A 17,306-nucleotide genomic window follows, 5' to 3' on the forward strand; every position below is an offset into this window, starting at 1 on the left:
AAGGATCAAAATCTCATTGGAAAATGAATAAGACTGAGGATTAGGAATAGTACATAGGATTGAGTTTAGATGGAAATATGTTCACTTTAAATCATATGTCAACTTTCATTAAAAATTACCACTTATATGTTTTTCATTATATCAAATAATCAAATCAAAGTGAATCAATTAAAAAAAATGTAAGATATATAACTAGTAGAGAATGCTTTTGGATTCAACTCAATTTAAATTATGAGTCAACTTTCATTAAAAACTACCACTTATATGTTTATCATTATATTAAAATAATCAAATCAAAGAAAAAAAATATTAAAAAAGTGAATCAAATAAAAAAGGTAAGATATACTAGTAGAGAATGCTTTTGGTTTCAACTCAATTTAAATTATGAGTCAACTTTCATTAAAAATCACACCACTTGTACATTTTTCATCATAAAAAAAATAATCAAATAAAAAATGGAAGATATACAATTAATAACAATAGTTTTTCTATGAATAGTGTCTATATTACTAATTATAAATAGAATTATATATATTCCAAAAAAAAGATGGATGAAAAAACTCGCATATTTAGTGACCAAATTATGTATATTATTTACATCAACATTTCAAGTCACACTCGATAATGATCCATCCTAAATATAAAATTTTCATCATAACAACCATAAAATTAAATATAACATCTATTACTTATGTTATTAACATAATATTTCTAAATATAATATAAATCTAAAATTTAAAAGAAATACCTTCATTAATTATTATTATACGTACATGGGGATTCACACCTAACTCTAATATTATTAATCATCTAAATCAACCGACCAAAGTAAACACAACGTATGCTATCTTCCAATATCTTTTATTTTATTAAAAAAAATATAAAAAATTGATAATTTTAATAAATATAATTCACAAAATTTTGAGAACCCAAATGGCTCGGTCTTTACATAAAACAGTGTACTTTTTATTAAGTTTAATATAATTGATTTAGTCGTTTTACCACGTGTTTGGTTTCTCAAACTTCGAGAGTGTGAAGAAAATTTGATTTGCCCAAAAGTCAACATGCTACAAAATCTTATCTAATCCATGCTTGATTTTATCTAGTATTCTATTTTGGTCATGATTTTGTTGGATAAATCATGTGGCATAGAAATAGAAATAAAGGAAAATATGATATTTAGTTGATTTTTATAGTTATGGAACAATGTATATTATTTTGTGAGTTAACTCATTTTCATAATTTGATTAAATCTTATGTAAAAAAAATATAAAAAAATGAAAGTAACATGTTTGTTTTTGGATGTCTAGATTTGAATAAGGATTTGGTGTTTACGATATTGTTGACGAATTTGTCACATTACAAGGTTCATACTTTCCTAGGTAGATCCTTAGACAAATCAAATTTACAACCTTCAGTGAGATAAGAATATAGCAAACATGCATATAATGACCCTAGGATGATATCGGAAACAACACTACCAAATATATTCTTCTTTTAATTATCTGATCTAGATTTTTGATTCACATTCTAGCATTCATTCCATGATTTCAAAATGAACAAATGAATGTCCTTAAACTCAACAACCAAGCACACAAATAAACTTAAACGTGGTTTAAGTCAACACGCAATAACTCATAAAAGAGGGAAATAATAGCCCATTTCATGAAACTTAAATTTTAAATAGGTCGAGAGATTAGGAATGTGAATATGTAAATTAATAGTAAATGGGATCAAGATAAGAGATGTCATGAGCTAATCTCACATGCAATCGTGTCACCTTTGTGTTAATTGTTGCATTTAGGACACTCTAATTAGAGAAAACCCATAACACAAGGGAAAACGATACGTGGATACAATGTTCACTATTATATTTTGTCTTCATTTTAACGTGTATGGAAACTGCTAGGCATATGCATGTTAAAGTAAACAAATAGTCAATATTTAAATATTTTTATAGTAAAAGGATATATAGTCTGTGTAAGTACGCACCACCCTCGAATTCTTATCGTACTTGAAAAAAGAGAAATAAATAAATCCATTTCTCACTAAATTCGATAAATTTTCAACTATTAAAATTTATAATTATAAACTAATCCTAAATGAACTATAAGCTTCATCATTTTAATCATTCAAAATAACTTTCTATATTCTAAACATTTAAAATTTTAAATTAAACTAAAAATAAAAATAAATAAATTTGAATTGCTTATTTTAATAATACAAATAAATTTCAATTACTTAAACAACTTGGAATATAAATAAATTTTTCAATTATTTGAATAGCACAATTTTAATGATATAAAATTTAATTACAACTCTAAAGTATAATTCAATTTTAATAAAACAATTGTTAACTCAAAATATATATATTTTTGAAATAATTAGTAATTAACTCAAAATCTTTTAATAATATAATAAATTATATTTAGTAATTATCATTGTCCCTTTTAAAAAATTAAATTAAATCGTAAGAAATGGGGGAGGGGGTCCTACGGGTCCCACACCCTACAAATTATTTAATAAAATCTGATTATTTAAAATTATATATATAGATTAAATTTAATCCAATTTTTTTTTTAAAGTAAACTTAATATGATTTTAAATAAATTTGATGTGCGTGTGTGTGTGTGTTTGAAGAGAAATTTACTAATTTATTAATCAAGGCAAGATTTACTTCTTTTTTTTATTTCATACATGGACAGGGAAGAAAATCTATAGGTTTACTTTTTTTTATCTACAGAGATGAATATGTTTCTAAAAAGGATAGAGATGAATATTTTTCTATAATGCACATAGACGCATATTTTCCTAAAATCCATAGAGATGAATATTTTCCTAAAATCCACAGAGATGATTATTTTTCTAAAATCCACATAGATGAATATATTTCTATTTGTGTTTTCTTTATTCTGATTTTAGATTACTTTGGCAACAAATTTATTTTGTTCATGTTATTCTAATATATATATTCCACTCTAAAAAAATCTGATCTTTTTTGTTAAAAAAAAAGAAAGTTGACTGAGGAAAATATAATAGATTAAACAATATTCGAACTTGTATATGCATATTTTGAAAGAAATCTATTAACCAATCTATTTTCTACATGCAGAATAAAGAAGTTTTTTTTTTAGTTTTTTATTTTTAGTTTTTTATTGATAGAAATCAATTTTGTTACATGAATTTGATTAAATCCATTAACAAAAATTGAAAAGATTTCCTTGCAAAAATCTGAAAGGGATAAAAAGAGATTTATTTTGACAAAAATACAAAATTTCTTACCGGCAAAATTATGAAAGAGACAAGAAGACGATATGAAAGACACGAGAAGACAATTTTCTTTGAAAAGAAAAAAAAAAACAAGCAATGAATATGCAAGAGGGGAACCTGGATTCGAATGAAGAACCTTTTTGTTGAATCCTCTTGTATCCCAGCTATCCTTCTTCGATTCTTGCCTTGTAACCTGGTAGAGATCTTCTCCAAATCTTCCTAAAATCATGCAATATGCCTACGAAACTTCTCCTACCACTATATGATATTGAAGCTAAGTTCCAAAAAAAATTCAAAGACTATTCCATCATAGAACACCATGAACTCCCTTTTCATAATTTTAGCATATTATATAGAAAGAGTACCCCCTTTTCCACTATCAAAAGAATTAATTGAAATAGAGATTCTTTTCCAAAATTGATTTCATGCAAAATTGATTCTCAACATAGTGAGGGTTACATGCAAGAAAATGGAATTTGAAATCCACTTCTAGAAGCTTCTCATTTCCTCCTACAACATGTGCTAAATTAACATATTGAGAAAATGGGTAATTTCTAAATTAATTTCGTGCAAAAATGGTTATTGCAAGAAATTTGAATTTGAATTTTCTTGCATTTTGTAACTCCTTTATCATAAAAATACCATGAATAGAATTATTCTTGTCATAGAATAATTTTGTAACTCCCATGTCATATATTTGCTAAATATAATATTTATTCCTTAATATTTTGAATTTAAAATTTCTTTTCTAGAATCTTCTTATTTCTCCTACACCATGTGCTCAATTAGGATATTGAGAAAATAAGTAATTTTCAAATAAATTATGACCTCATGTGTGTGTCACCACTTAAATTCTTTTTTATTTAAAAACTTCAACCTCATTTCAATTTATCTTTTCTATCTAACATTCTCATAAAAATGATATTATAATAGTAGTAGTAGTAGTAATAATAATAATAATAATAATAATAATAATTTATCTCTCAACAAAATGACTCCAAGCAAATCTACAGGCGGGGTGGGTCTGCACAATCTGTCAAAAAGGAATAAGGCCTTTAGGGGAAAGCTAGTTTGGAATATGTATGAAAAACCACATGCTTTATGGTGTCAAATTATGCAAGCAAAGTATTTAGATACTCCTACCCCTTCACGTATATTTACTATCTTTGATCCTCCATTAGGATCTGCAGTTTGGAACTTCATGATGGACTCTAGGAATGTGATTACTAGATACTTATCGTGGCAAGTACATAATGGCAAAGAAGTCAACTTTTGGCATGATTCATGGAGTGGTCTACCCCCTCTTAATCTGGAGGAGTCCCTAGTAGATGTGATCCCTATATTTACTACTCATTGGGGTTCACACCTTTATGATTACATAGATGATCTTGAGAAGCCTTCAAATCATGTCATTTGGAAGAAGCCAGCTCTACTCCCAATCTCCCCGGGTCAAAAGGTAAAATTTTATTTGATTCTCAAGAACCACATTATCTTTATCTCTAATGGTTTGGACAAATTGATATGGTGCCCTGCAAAGAATGGAAAGTACTCTATCAAGGAAGGGTATAAGGCAATTCATCAAATATCTATTCAATCCTATTCACAAAGAGCCTACAATTTCTGTTGGAATAATAGTGTTCTTCCCAAGGCAGAGATGTTTACTTGGCTTGCTCTACATAAGAGAATACTCACCAGTGAGAGACTTGTTAAATTGAATATTGCACATCCATTTGCTTGTGTACTTTGTGGTGAACACAGTGAAACGTTAGATCATCTCCTCCTCCAATGTGATTTTGCTCACTATTGTTGGATGTTCGTGCTTGATAAGCTTTCCTTTAACACACCTCTTCCAGATAATGTATGGGATTTGTTCCTATCATGGTCAGTCTTATACTCATCCTCTCTTTTTGCATGTATTTGGAAAGTGATCCCATCCATAGTAGTATGGTCACTTTGGTGGGAAATAAATAAGCGTATTTTTAGAAAGCAAACATCTCCTCTTTCTAAAGTTCTCAATTATATTGAAAAATCAGTATCAGAACTGGTTAATGCTCAAGTTTCAAATCAGTTCAATTCAAATAGGGAATTTACTTCTTGGGATGGTCAAGTTATTAACTACTGGAAGGGCATCTCTATTCCTATATCACCTTGTCTTCTGAGAGTGAGAACTAGTAAAATTGATAGAAATAAAGTGAAATGGTGTCCTCCGGATTCAATGCATTTCAAACTAAATTTTGATGTCTCCTCTAAAGGGAACCCAGGTGATGCAGGGATAGGAGTATGCATAAGGGATCACATAGGATGTGTTTTAGCTTTGAAAGTTGCTATTATTTCGTCAGGTACTAACAACTTTGCAGAGGCATATGCTTTACTTGAAGGTATTCTACTAGTAAAAAAACTGAACATCTCATATATACACATTGAAGGCAATTCAGCTATTATAATCAATGCTTGCATAAAGAGAAATATTGATAATTGGCAGATAAGATATTTACTTGAGCAAGCATGGACACTAATTGATACATTTACGAACTTCACCATTTCACATGTGTATAGAGAAGGGAACCGGGTTGCAAATCATTTGGCAAATATGGGAAGTTCCAAGGAGGAACTTAATATGATTGGTCTGAATTGTGATTTTGATTCTTATCCAATTCTTAAGGCAAAATTTTTGGAGGATATGGGTACAGGATTATATTACATATAGCTATACAGTGGTCTTTTTCATAATGACATAAATTGGTATGTGTGATATTATAAGTGCAGGGTCCAGTGGTTTTGTTGCATCTGTATATTGTGAAGGGATATTGATTTGAGAAGTGTGCTAGATTGTAAGTTGGATAAATTCAAAAGTGAGATAGATTGTGGACTGCTATGTAAATGTGCACAGCTCTCATGATGTTTTGGTTTAGACTGCATCTTGTTCAATACATTCTAGAAAATATTCGATACTGGGGGATGTTTTATGGCACTCGCTATTCTGGACACTATAAGATATTATATTTCTTGGCATATTTGAGATTTAAATCTCACAACCTTTCTATGTATTGTAGAGAAAGGATCGGAGTTTTTCTTACTAGTTCTTTTCTCTGGGAGCTTTTTGAATCGGCTTTATATAATAAAATATATTAAGTGGCACTGCCACCTTGTTTTGACAAAAAAAATATAATAATAATTTATTATCTTAGCGAAAAAATGAAGCGAATGAACTGAATATGCACCCATGGTCTGCAACCCGGGGAATAGGGCTCCCCTGCCTTGGGCTAATTCGGAATGGCAAGTTGTGAAACCTAGGAGGTTTCGCATGGCAGCTATGAAAAACCCTCCTAATGGCTGGAATTGGTGAGTAGAGTAAAATGAACAAATGTTGCGAATGAGGCACTACATCAGTCATCTCCAATAGGTTTAACCATTTGCAAAATCTTGAGGAAGGTTTCATAAAACCAGCTACCCGGGTCAGATCTTATTCCGATAATGTTAGAAGCAAAGGAAATAAGAATTACAGAAGGTCGGTTGGTATTCAAACCAGACCTAGGGCTTCTGAGGGTAAGGGCAAGAAATTTTCGACGCCTCCTAACCCCTCAAGGGCTGAGCAAGTCACAAATATGAGCCCTAATTCAGATTTGGTAAATATTTTAGAGATTAATGACAATTCGGTTAAGAGGATTCAACAATCTTGCAAGGCTTTTGGGGTTTTCGCTAGATGGCGGGGACTTGGAATTCCATCGGAGGCTATTGCAGACTGGTTCAAGTCCTCCTTCAAATAGATAGTAAGTATAGCTATCTTGACTGAGGGTTTTTTGTATATTGATTGTGGAAATTCGAGGTATAAGGAGGAATTCTTAACAGGTAAATCTCCAACTTTCAAAGGTTTTGATTTTATTTTTCTAGAATGGCAATCAGATTTTGACCCAAACAAACTGAAATCTTTTAAGGTAGATAGACCAGTTATGATCCCTAGCCTACCAATAGAATTAATGGACATAGAAATTATTAGGAAAAAAAGGTAATCACTTGGTTAAATTTCTAGAGATTAGTGATAAAAATAGGAAATATTCGAACTATGTAATGATAATTAACATGGATATTAATGTTAATTCTTTAAGGCCCATTGAAATTAGAATAGGGGTGTCGTCTTTCCTTATCTACCCCAAATTTTATAAAGGGTTTCTGGATTTAGACCCTGCTCTCGATTCGATCTTAGAATTCCCCTCTTCTCAATCAAAACCTAGAACGATTCCTGAGGTAGACATTAGTTTCAATATGGAGCAAGGAGGGTTTGTGATCAAGGAAGTCTCTTTGCTGGCTAAGCAACTCGAGGAGGTAGAAGAGGGGGAAATTATTGTAGACCAGAGTAGGGATGATCGGTTGATCCCCTCTTCTCTTCACACCCTTGAGGAAATGTCGTTGGATAAGCTAGGCATGACTGCTTATCTAGAGATACCCCTTGTCAAGAAGGGAGAACTTTCTCTAGCTTCTAAGGATGGGAAGGGTGGGGAGAAGGAAGCCCTTCCTCTTTCCTCTAATCAAGTTACTAGTTTGGATGGTCGGAGCAACTCTAATGGTTCTCCTCATCTGAGGGAAGGCCCCTTTAGATAGGAAAAGGTTGATCAAGAGGAGGATCAAGCCCGCAAAGAGGAAGAGGTTAATTGCATTATAGACTATTTATGTGACTCAGTTACTGAGGAAATTATGGAGAAACTATTCGATGAAATAATAGACAATAATGAGCTTGATCTTCAGAAGAAAAAAATACTTAGAAAAGAGATTTTGGGCTTCTCCCCCCCCCTGTGGTCTCATACATGGAGGAACTTTTTTTACATTTAGACAACAAGGAAAATGAAATCTTGGGCATCAAACTCTGGGCAGATGACAAATCTACTCTGGATTGTGCCAAGCTCTGCAAAAAGAGAGCTAGGAAATCCTTATCGGAGCTAAGAGCTAATGATGGTACTGTGGAAGGTCAGGTTAAACTCACAGACATGTTTCATGTAGGGAAGGGGAAGTTCCTTCCCAAGGCATCTTGAAAGAAGATTCATGGAATGTTAGGGGCTAAATGCTCCTAACAAACAAAGGATATTCAAGTGATGCCTATCCTCTTACAATCCAGAATTAACTCTGTTACAGGAGACCAAATTAGGGAATGAGGATTTAGCCTCCTTTAGCAAGCAATTAGGCTTTAGATAGATTAAAGGGGCTCCAACCAATGGGGCCTCTGGAGGAATTTCTATAATATGGGACCCACGCAATATCCTCTTCTCACTTATGGAGTCACATAACAATTGGATGAGCAGGAGGGTTACTAGCCTGAAAAATGATCTAGATTTTGTCATTATTAATGGGTATGGGCCAATCCTTAATGAGGATAAAAAGAGAGTATGGGAGGAAATTGAGCATTTCACGGGAACCCTTAATCAGTTATGCATTTTAGGAGGGGACTTTAATGCAATTTTGCATCATCATGAGAAGCAAGGAGGCTTAGGTAAAAATTCTCATGCTTCTCTTGACTTTGCAGATTGGATCCATCATTATGGGATGATAGAGATCAATATGGTAAAGGAAGCCTTTACCTGGAATAATCGAAGGTTAGGTTTTAGCAACATTGCAGAGAAACTTGTTAGATTCTTTGTATTGGGTAGTCTCATCAACTTTCCCTTTACCTTGGATGCCTCTATTCTACCTTTCTCAGGATCGGATCACTTCCCTATTCAACTTGGCATTCAAGGTGAGATTGGTCCAAAAAGATGCCCTTTTAAATTTGAGAATATGTGGCTAAAGGATGAAAATATCCTTAAGCTTCTAAAGGAATGATCGAATGCAGCCAAGGTTTCTGGGTTTGGGATCTACAAGGTTGTTAACAAACTTAAGATTATTAAGAAAAATCTCATCCATTGGAATAAGGAGCACTTTGGCAATATTTTTGACAATAAGGCCCGAGTGGAAGCTGAGTTGGTAGAAGTTAATGAGAAAGTGATGAGACGTGGGATGGATGAGGCCCTATTTCTGAGAGAAAAGAATCTCCTTGTGGATCATGAATCTATTCTTGTCAAAGAAGAAGTATTTTGGAAACAAAAATCTAGAGAGACTTGGTTGGAGGAGGGTGACAAGAACACCAAATTCTTCCATAATAGTGTGAGGATGAGAAGAGTTATTAACCATATCTCCAAGATTAAGTTGAGTGGTGGATCTGAGGTGGCTAACCCTAAACTCATTGCGAAGGAGGCTATAGATTTCTTTTCTCTTATTCTCAACTCCGACCGGAGCCCTCATGGTTTTGTCCAGGACAAGTTTATTAAGTGTATCCCAAATCTTCTGAGTAAGGACCAAACCGATTCTCTGACTACTAAATTTTCTTTAGCAGAAGTAGAAGCAGCTCTTGTGTAGATGAGCCCAGACAAATCCCTTGTGATGAATGGCTTTCCAACTAGTTTATTTCATAAATGTTGGCCCTTCTTAGGTGAGGAAGTGATGACAATTTTTGAAGGGATGAGGAACTCAGGTAATATCCTCAAGGAAATCAATAACACTTTTTTGGCCCTTATCCCAAAAAAGGATAAACCTGAGCGTTTTGATGAGTTTCGACCCATAGCCTTGTGCAACATTATCTATAAGATTTTTTCTATAACTCTAGCTAATAGGCTTCAAAAACTCCTTCCCTTGTTGATCAGTGAGGAACAGGCAGGTTTTGTTCCAGGAATATCTATTTACGATGGGTTATTATATCTCAGGAGGCTATCCTCTTTGTCCAGAAGAATGGAACTCCCAACACGCTCTTAAAGTTAGACATTAGGAAAGCACACGACAAGGTGAATTGGAGATTTCTATGTAGATGCTTAGAAGCTTTTGGATTCCCCTCTGCCTAGATTAACTTAATTTTTGAATCTATCTCTATGCCTAAATTCTCAGTACTGGTCAATGGTACCCCTGAAGGTTTTTTTAGCTCCTCTAAGGGTTTGAGGCAGGGAGATCCTTTATCCCCTTTTCTCTTCATCATTATGGCAAAATCCTTAGGGAGATCGATTTCTAGAGCTAGGGAGAAAAGTCAGATTGAGGGAATTAAAATTACCAGCAACCTTGACCCTATAACGCATCAGCAATTTGTGGATGACACTATGCTATATGGTCTTAGTGACTTAGGTGAGGCTCGGGCTTTTAATAAAATCTTGGACTCTTACTCTAAGGCCTCAGGTCAGGAAATCAATCTAGCTAAATCTGAAGTCTTATTTTTCAACACTAAGTTAAGCTTACAAAAAGACATCTGTGGCATTTTGAATTTCAATCAAGGAAGTCTCCCCTATAAGTATCTAGGTTTGCCCTTGGATGAGGACCCTAGGTCGTCAAATTTGTGGGATGGAGTAATAGATAAGATTAGAAGTAGGGTAGCAACCTGGAAGGATAAGTGGCTATCCTCTGCGGGTAGAGCTACTCTGGTCAAATCGGTTCTGGTTGCTATGGCCATCTATCAGCTATCATGTTTTAACCTACCCCAGTCCAAAAAGGAAATTCTAAACAGACATCTAAGATCTTTCTTTTGGCAAGGGGCAGAAGAGAAGAAACGGATCTCCCTTATGGCCTGGGATAAGATCTATAGGCCCAAGTCGGCAAGGGGTATTGAGATTAAGAATATTAAGGTTTAGAGTAGGGCATTAGGGGCCAAATTAGCATGGAGAAAGTTTACATCTCCTCATCTTAAGTGGGCCCAAATCCTTTACCATAAATATCTCTGAGGCAAGGACCATATGAGCCTCTTCAGGGAATCCTCCCCTCCAAGAGGCTTGCGTATTTGGAACTTTATGTTGGATTGTAGAAAATCATCTTAAACAAATTATCATAGAATCTAGGCAAGGGTGATAAAGCCCTTTTTCTGGTCCAACTCTTGGGGAGGTTTCCCAGTCCTTCAGCAAAAAGCTAACCTAGAATCGTTGAGAGTAGTGCTAGAATCTGTTTGGGGTAGGTATGTTAAGGATTACATCACGCCTTCTGAGGGAGACTTAGCCAAGGGATGGTCTTGGAGATCCCTTGATCAAGTGGACGACCCTGCAAGGGAGAAATTGTTGCTTCAAGACATCCTTAATAAGAGGATGGTCACTTTCAACTTAGGGTCAAATACTCTTGTCTGGGATGGGTCAAAATCGGGAGAATATACCTCAAAAGATGGTTATAATCTCCTCCTGAGTCAACAAATCTCTTCTTCCACTTATGTCCCTTCAACCTTATGTTGGGATAAGATGTGTTTACCAAAGGTAGGATTGTTCTCATGGTTTTCTCTCTAGAATAAGATTTTAACAACAGATAGATTCAGAAAGATGGGCTATGAAGGCCCTAGTAGATGTCCTTTATGTGAAGAGGTTGAAGAAGATAAGGACCACATCCTTATCAATTGTAATTATGCTTCTAAGTGTTGCCTTTGGTTGTGCAACAAATTAGGGTGGTACTCAACCTTTCCCAATACCATCCTTGGGATGTTTCGGGCATGGCCAATCCTTTTCAAGAACTCCCTATATGGTAGGCTTTGGAACCTAGCCCCTTCTTTGGTTATCTGGGAACTCTGGAAGGAATGAAATATGAGACTCTTCAGGGAGGAGAAGATGGAGTGGACCCTTCCAGTGAATAAAATAGAAGCCTCAATTGTGGAGACTCTAAATAATAGAACTTCTAAATTTCCTAGTAATCTCTCAGAGATGACCTACTGGGATGAGAAGATGAGGGGGCAGTGGTTTGGTTTGAGGATCCCTCCCTTTGTTGGAGATCAAAACTCCAACAAATAGGAGCTGAGAAAGGTCTGCAAGTGGAGAGCCCCTAAAAGGGGTTGGGTCAAGCTAAACTTTGATAGAGCTTCCCGAAGGAACTCAGGTCCTGCAGGTATCAGATGTTTTCTGCATGATGAGGGTGGGAGGGAACTGGCTAGGCTAGCAAAACCTATAGGGTTTGAATCCAATAACAAGGCTGAAATCTTAGCCCTAATTGAAGGTCTCCTTCTTTGTCAAAATAGAAGTAATCGCAAACTGGCCATTGAAGGAGACTCGACCATTATTATCAATGACCTTAGAAAAGGTTCTCTGCCTGATTGGAAGTTGAATGTGTTCTTGTCTAGAGCTCTTGGTCTCCTTAAAGATTTAAAGAAAACAACCTTCAACCATATCTATAGAGAAGGAAACTCTAGAGCGAATGAATTAGCTAATGCAAGAGCTGATGGGCAGTTCATTAGTTAGGAGGGAGTCCTCCTCCTCTATTTTAGCTAATTGGTTGGTTATCCCAGGCTTTTGGTCTTGTTCAGTTTGGTTTGGGGTCCCCCGGGGTCCTTTTTCTTTTTTCTAAAATGTGGCCATCCCCTTCTTCTAGAGGTGAATCTCTACTACCTTAGGGGGCTAATCCTAGATCAAAGATGGAAGGAAGTGTTTCTATCATCGCTCTAAGCTGGGGAAGTTTAGTGAGCCTGTCTCTAAGCTCTCAGAATATATTTATGGTTCTCTGGTCTTTTTCATGGAAAGCTTATTTTCATATATCTTCTTTAGATCTCCTCTTAGAGCCTTATAAGATTTTATGTCTATTGGTATACATATGCATATATGGATATGCATATTTATATAGACATGCATATATATAAATAATTATAGATATATATATGCATGGATGTATATGTATTAATATTCATATAGATATATCGTACACCAATAGGAATAAGAGATTATGGTGCTTTAAGAGTTAGAATTATCTATTAATTTATTTAATATTTTATATGTATTTTATAGCTACGATTTAGACCATATTTATCTATGGCTTTTAGCTATATTTTAGAGGCAGCCGATACCTTTTCGGGACATCTTTTGTCAACAACTCCTCTTGATTAGTACCAACTTGACGACATTCTTGTGGTGTTGATGTGACTTCCCTTACTGTGATAGCCAGCAATTGCTTAGCAACCCGTTCGTGTAGAGGCGGCGGTATTAATTACCTTGATCCTGGAGATTGTTTCAATTTCATCTTGGCCCTTCGATCTCTGTCATCCATTAGTGTCTATCGTCCCTCTTAGGAAAGATGAGATGTATTTCACGATGCCTTTTAATACTAGTTCTATTTAATTTTTTACTTGCTTGGGCTCTGGCTTATCTGATATTCTAGTAGCTCCTATGGATACCCCGCTAAGATTAATAGGGCTCAAGCGGCAAGTGGCTTTTGTAGGAGAAATTAAGGAGGAGAGATTGAAAGGCATCCCGGTCTTTCCGAACCCCCTGGTCATCAAGGCGGTCATGAAAATCCTTGGGAATGATTATATTATGAATGAAGACCGCACCAGAGCCAATTTAGACATTGCCACAATGTTCTTGGCAGTGGCTATGCATTTTAAGAATGACAGGAATGTGGTAATGAAACTTTGTAAAAAGGTCTTCAAGAAGGAACTGCTTGGAGAATTGGACTGGGTGGTGGTTAATATTGACGAGGAGCTCTATGCTCTGAAGCCTCATGACTATGATATTCTCATCAGGATGAATAACAGAGTACCTGGAGACCCAATTCTGTCAATTGAGGATCCAATAGCCTTTGAAGCCTACAACCCAATTAGGCGAAGGAATCTCTTTTTCCTCACGTGGCTTCTAAAGGTTAGGAAACCAACATGCAACATGTGGTTGGCTAACTATCTAGAAGCGGAGAATATTGAAGTGGTTCTGGATGATGTGGAAATCCCTCCATCCCTTGCTTCCTCCCCTACTAATTTGCCAGCCAGCTCTGGAGAAAAGGCTCCACGGGAGCGGGTAAGGAGATGTTGGGCTGGTTAGAGGGGTCCGTTATGGTTTCAGGATTTCCACCTCTTTATGACTCTCAAGTGTTTATAGTTTGTTTTTTGACCTAGATTAGTCAAATCTATCTTTAGACATATGGCTATTAAGTAGGATTTTTTACTCTAACTTTAGTTTTTCTTCTATCCCTTAAGGTGGGTCATTCCTTTGCAGCTCGGACTTAGATTTTTGAAAGTGTTTATGGTTTAAGTAAATTAAGCTTATCGTCTTTACTCTAGTAGTATTTATTTATCTTAGGTGAACTGATGGCCCTTTATGACTGGAAACACGTTTCAGTTCGTTCCAAGCTTTTAATCAGTTGCTATCTTATTTTCTATTTGTTTATATATATATATATATATATATATATATATATATATATATATTTCTTATCTAGATGTATAGAGATATATGTCTGGTTTCGTTTAAGCAGTGTTTGGCCTTTGCTTTCTTTTGAATGATGATGGATGATCGAGTAAGGTGGTTATCTTCTACTTCATCTGTAAGCTTCTATGTTGATTATGCGAGCTTCTTTCTATAATTCGGTTCAGGGTTTTCTCCTTCTTCCTCCTCTCTTGCGCAGGATGTTTGTCTATGTTTGAAAGGTGGAAGCCATCTTGATTTCTCTTTGTAGTAAGCAGGAGAGAAATGATCTAACTTTTATAAGATTTGGTCTTATTGTCCTTTTCGAATGGCTCTATCTCCCAATATAATGCTATGATATTGCTATTCTATGATTTGGGCTTCAAAAACTCTTAACATTACTTATAGTCTCTGAGGATGTTGTAGATTTATTATGAAGGTTTGGCACCACCAGTTGTGAGGTTTTTTCGGGCTAACATCTCTTGGAGTGATTGATGTGGGATAAGTGGAATTTTAATGCAGGCCTGGTCATGATTAGCCTTGCAGGGCCTTCCCCTTGAGGGTTCTGGAGCTTTGTTATTCACTCAGGGAGTCTCTGGACATTTTTCTCTCATCTAAAACTTTGTAGTGTATTTCCTGACACTGATCTTGGCCGTAAGATCTTTTGCAGATCAGGAGATCATTTTGTAACCTGCTTCTAAGAGACCAGATCTAGGCAATAAAGGGTGATGTAGACATCATTTTTTAGGAATGAGTAGTTCTTTTAGAACTTCAAAATTTTAGAATGATATCTCTTTGTCATATAGCTCAGCCTATTGGGATTTTCCCAAGGACTATTGTATCTTGTTCTCATTCTTGTTAAGTGTATCATTAGATTCTAGGCAAGACTAGAGGTTTTCTTCCTCCATTATTTCCTACCGGTGCCCACACTAAATGGAGTATGTAATCATTTTCTTTAATTAATAAAAAAATTAGGCTTTGGTCTTTTACCGATAAAAATAAAAAATAAAAAATAATAATAATAGCAAGTCATATCAAGGTCCAAAAAGAGGGTTATGATAGTTATGGTGTTGTTGATCTTGACTTTGTGGTTCTGCACTTTGTTTTTCTTAATTTGCATTAAGTGGTTGAAAAATCAGGTTATTAAAGTTAAAATTGTTGAACATTGATTCACTCCCCCTCTCAGCGTTCCCTTGATTCTAACAGAAGAATGAACGATTGTGAATTGTTGTGCATACGGATGTGAATTTCTAACAAGATGGGTGCGATAGGATGTTAGAATGAATGCGAGATAGATTATGGACGAATGCAAAATAGTTAGTTGTGCCTGTGAAAAAAATCTGCAAAAATTCGTACAAATCTACAAAACATGAGAAAACAAAAACAAAAGATAATCAGCTGTAAATTCACGTCGGGTTCACCAAATGTTTCAAAGTAAAATTCATCCTAGCTAACTAGATTAAAAGGAAATCACGAATCCTTAACTAGTTAATGAATTCTAATTAAATCAATGAAAGTAAGAAAATATGATAACAAGGATGTAAAATAATCAAGTAAAACCCCTTGCTACACAGATGCACATTGCTTCCATTGTCCTTCTCTTCTTATGCTGGCTCTTAGATATTGTGTTGCCAAGCTGCATAAAGATGGCACAAAGATTCGAAGTTCGTGATTGTTGAAAAATGGAGAATTGATTCTCACTTTATAGAATTTTGGAGAGGATTGGATGAGAGGTGGAACTCAAGTGAGCCCACATGTTGATTGAGAGGTGGAACTCAATTGATTGAATAGTTAATTGAGTTAACTGGGGGGATGACTAATTGAGAAAAAGCTTATTGAAAGATAGAAAATGAATGATTAGAGAATTAAATAAATGATTTAATTAATCAATTAATTGAATTGATCAATTAGTTATCAATTGAGCATGTGTTGTAAGATATTTTATTTGAAATTTAATTCCATTCGCATGCAATTTAAACTTGATTTAGATTTTCAATTTTGATTTTTGCATGATACTAAATTAATTATTGAATTTATTTTAAATTCAATTTGATCTTTGAGTTCATGCAAACTTGATTTGAACATTCAATTTTGATTTTGCATGATATTGATTTTAGATTTTCAAATCGTGAAATTGAAATGCACATATAACTGAAATTAACTGAAATTGGAATTTGGGGAAATTGGACTTTGAATTTGAAGAATGAATTAGTTAATTAGATAATTTAAAGAAATTATTTAATTTTTAGAAATTGAATTTTAATTAAATAATAAAGATTATTCAATTAAAGAAATTAAATCACAGTTAATTAAATAATTAATATTTAATTAATATTAGGATGATGTTAAATGATTAGATGATTAAGATGAAATAGAATAATTAGAATATGATGAAACGATGTTTAAAATTAATTTGAGAAGAATGAATAATTAACTTAATTAAATAATTAAAGAGTTATTGAACTAATAAAGATGAATAATTAATACATGATCAATAAGACATTTTTAGGTATCTACAGGGTGATCCTATATCCCCCTACTTTTTTTGTGAATAGTATACTTTTTATTTAAATATTAATGAAATTGCCTATTCATAAAAAAAATTAATAATTAATTGAATAAATAAAAAATTATTTAATCAATGATAAAAAATAATAATACACACACACATATGTATGTATGTATGTATGTATATATATGCATACACACGCACACATGCATATATGCATATATATATGTATGCGCACACGCGCACACACACACACGTGTGTGTGTATGTATGTATATCCACACACACACACACACATATATATATATCAGTTAATCTCTTTTATAACTTCGAATAGATGATCTTTTAAACAACACATTTTCATAAAGCTCAATGTATTTACGCCG

General features: G+C 34.2%; 1 protein-coding gene across 1 annotated transcript; it reads left to right on the forward strand.

The window, feature by feature from the left end:
• The first annotated feature begins 8,535 nt into the window (after positions 1-8,535).
• LOC131858298 (uncharacterized) lies at positions 8,536-9,654 on the forward strand. The gene is made up of 2 exons (XM_059211497.1): positions 8,536-8,995; positions 9,092-9,654. Exons 1-2 carry the CDS (start codon positions 8,536-8,538, stop codon positions 9,652-9,654), a joined length of 1,023 nt encoding a protein of 340 aa, XP_059067480.1.
• The last annotated feature ends 7,652 nt before the right edge of the window (positions 9,655-17,306 follow it).

The sequence above is a fragment of the Cryptomeria japonica genome, chromosome 9 (genome assembly GCF_030272615.1).
Source record: "Cryptomeria japonica chromosome 9, Sugi_1.0, whole genome shotgun sequence".
Lineage (NCBI taxonomy): Eukaryota > Viridiplantae > Streptophyta > Pinopsida > Cupressales > Cupressaceae > Cryptomeria > Cryptomeria japonica.

Coding starts and splice junctions, on each gene's coding strand:
- LOC131858298 (XM_059211497.1), top strand. CDS start 8,536: ATGGAGTCACATAACAATTGGATGAGCAGGAGGGTTACTAGCCTGAAA. Junction 8,996..9,091: donor TATTCAACTTGGCATTCAAG/GTGAGATTGGTC, acceptor GATCGAATGCAG/CCAAGGTTTCTGGGTTTGGG.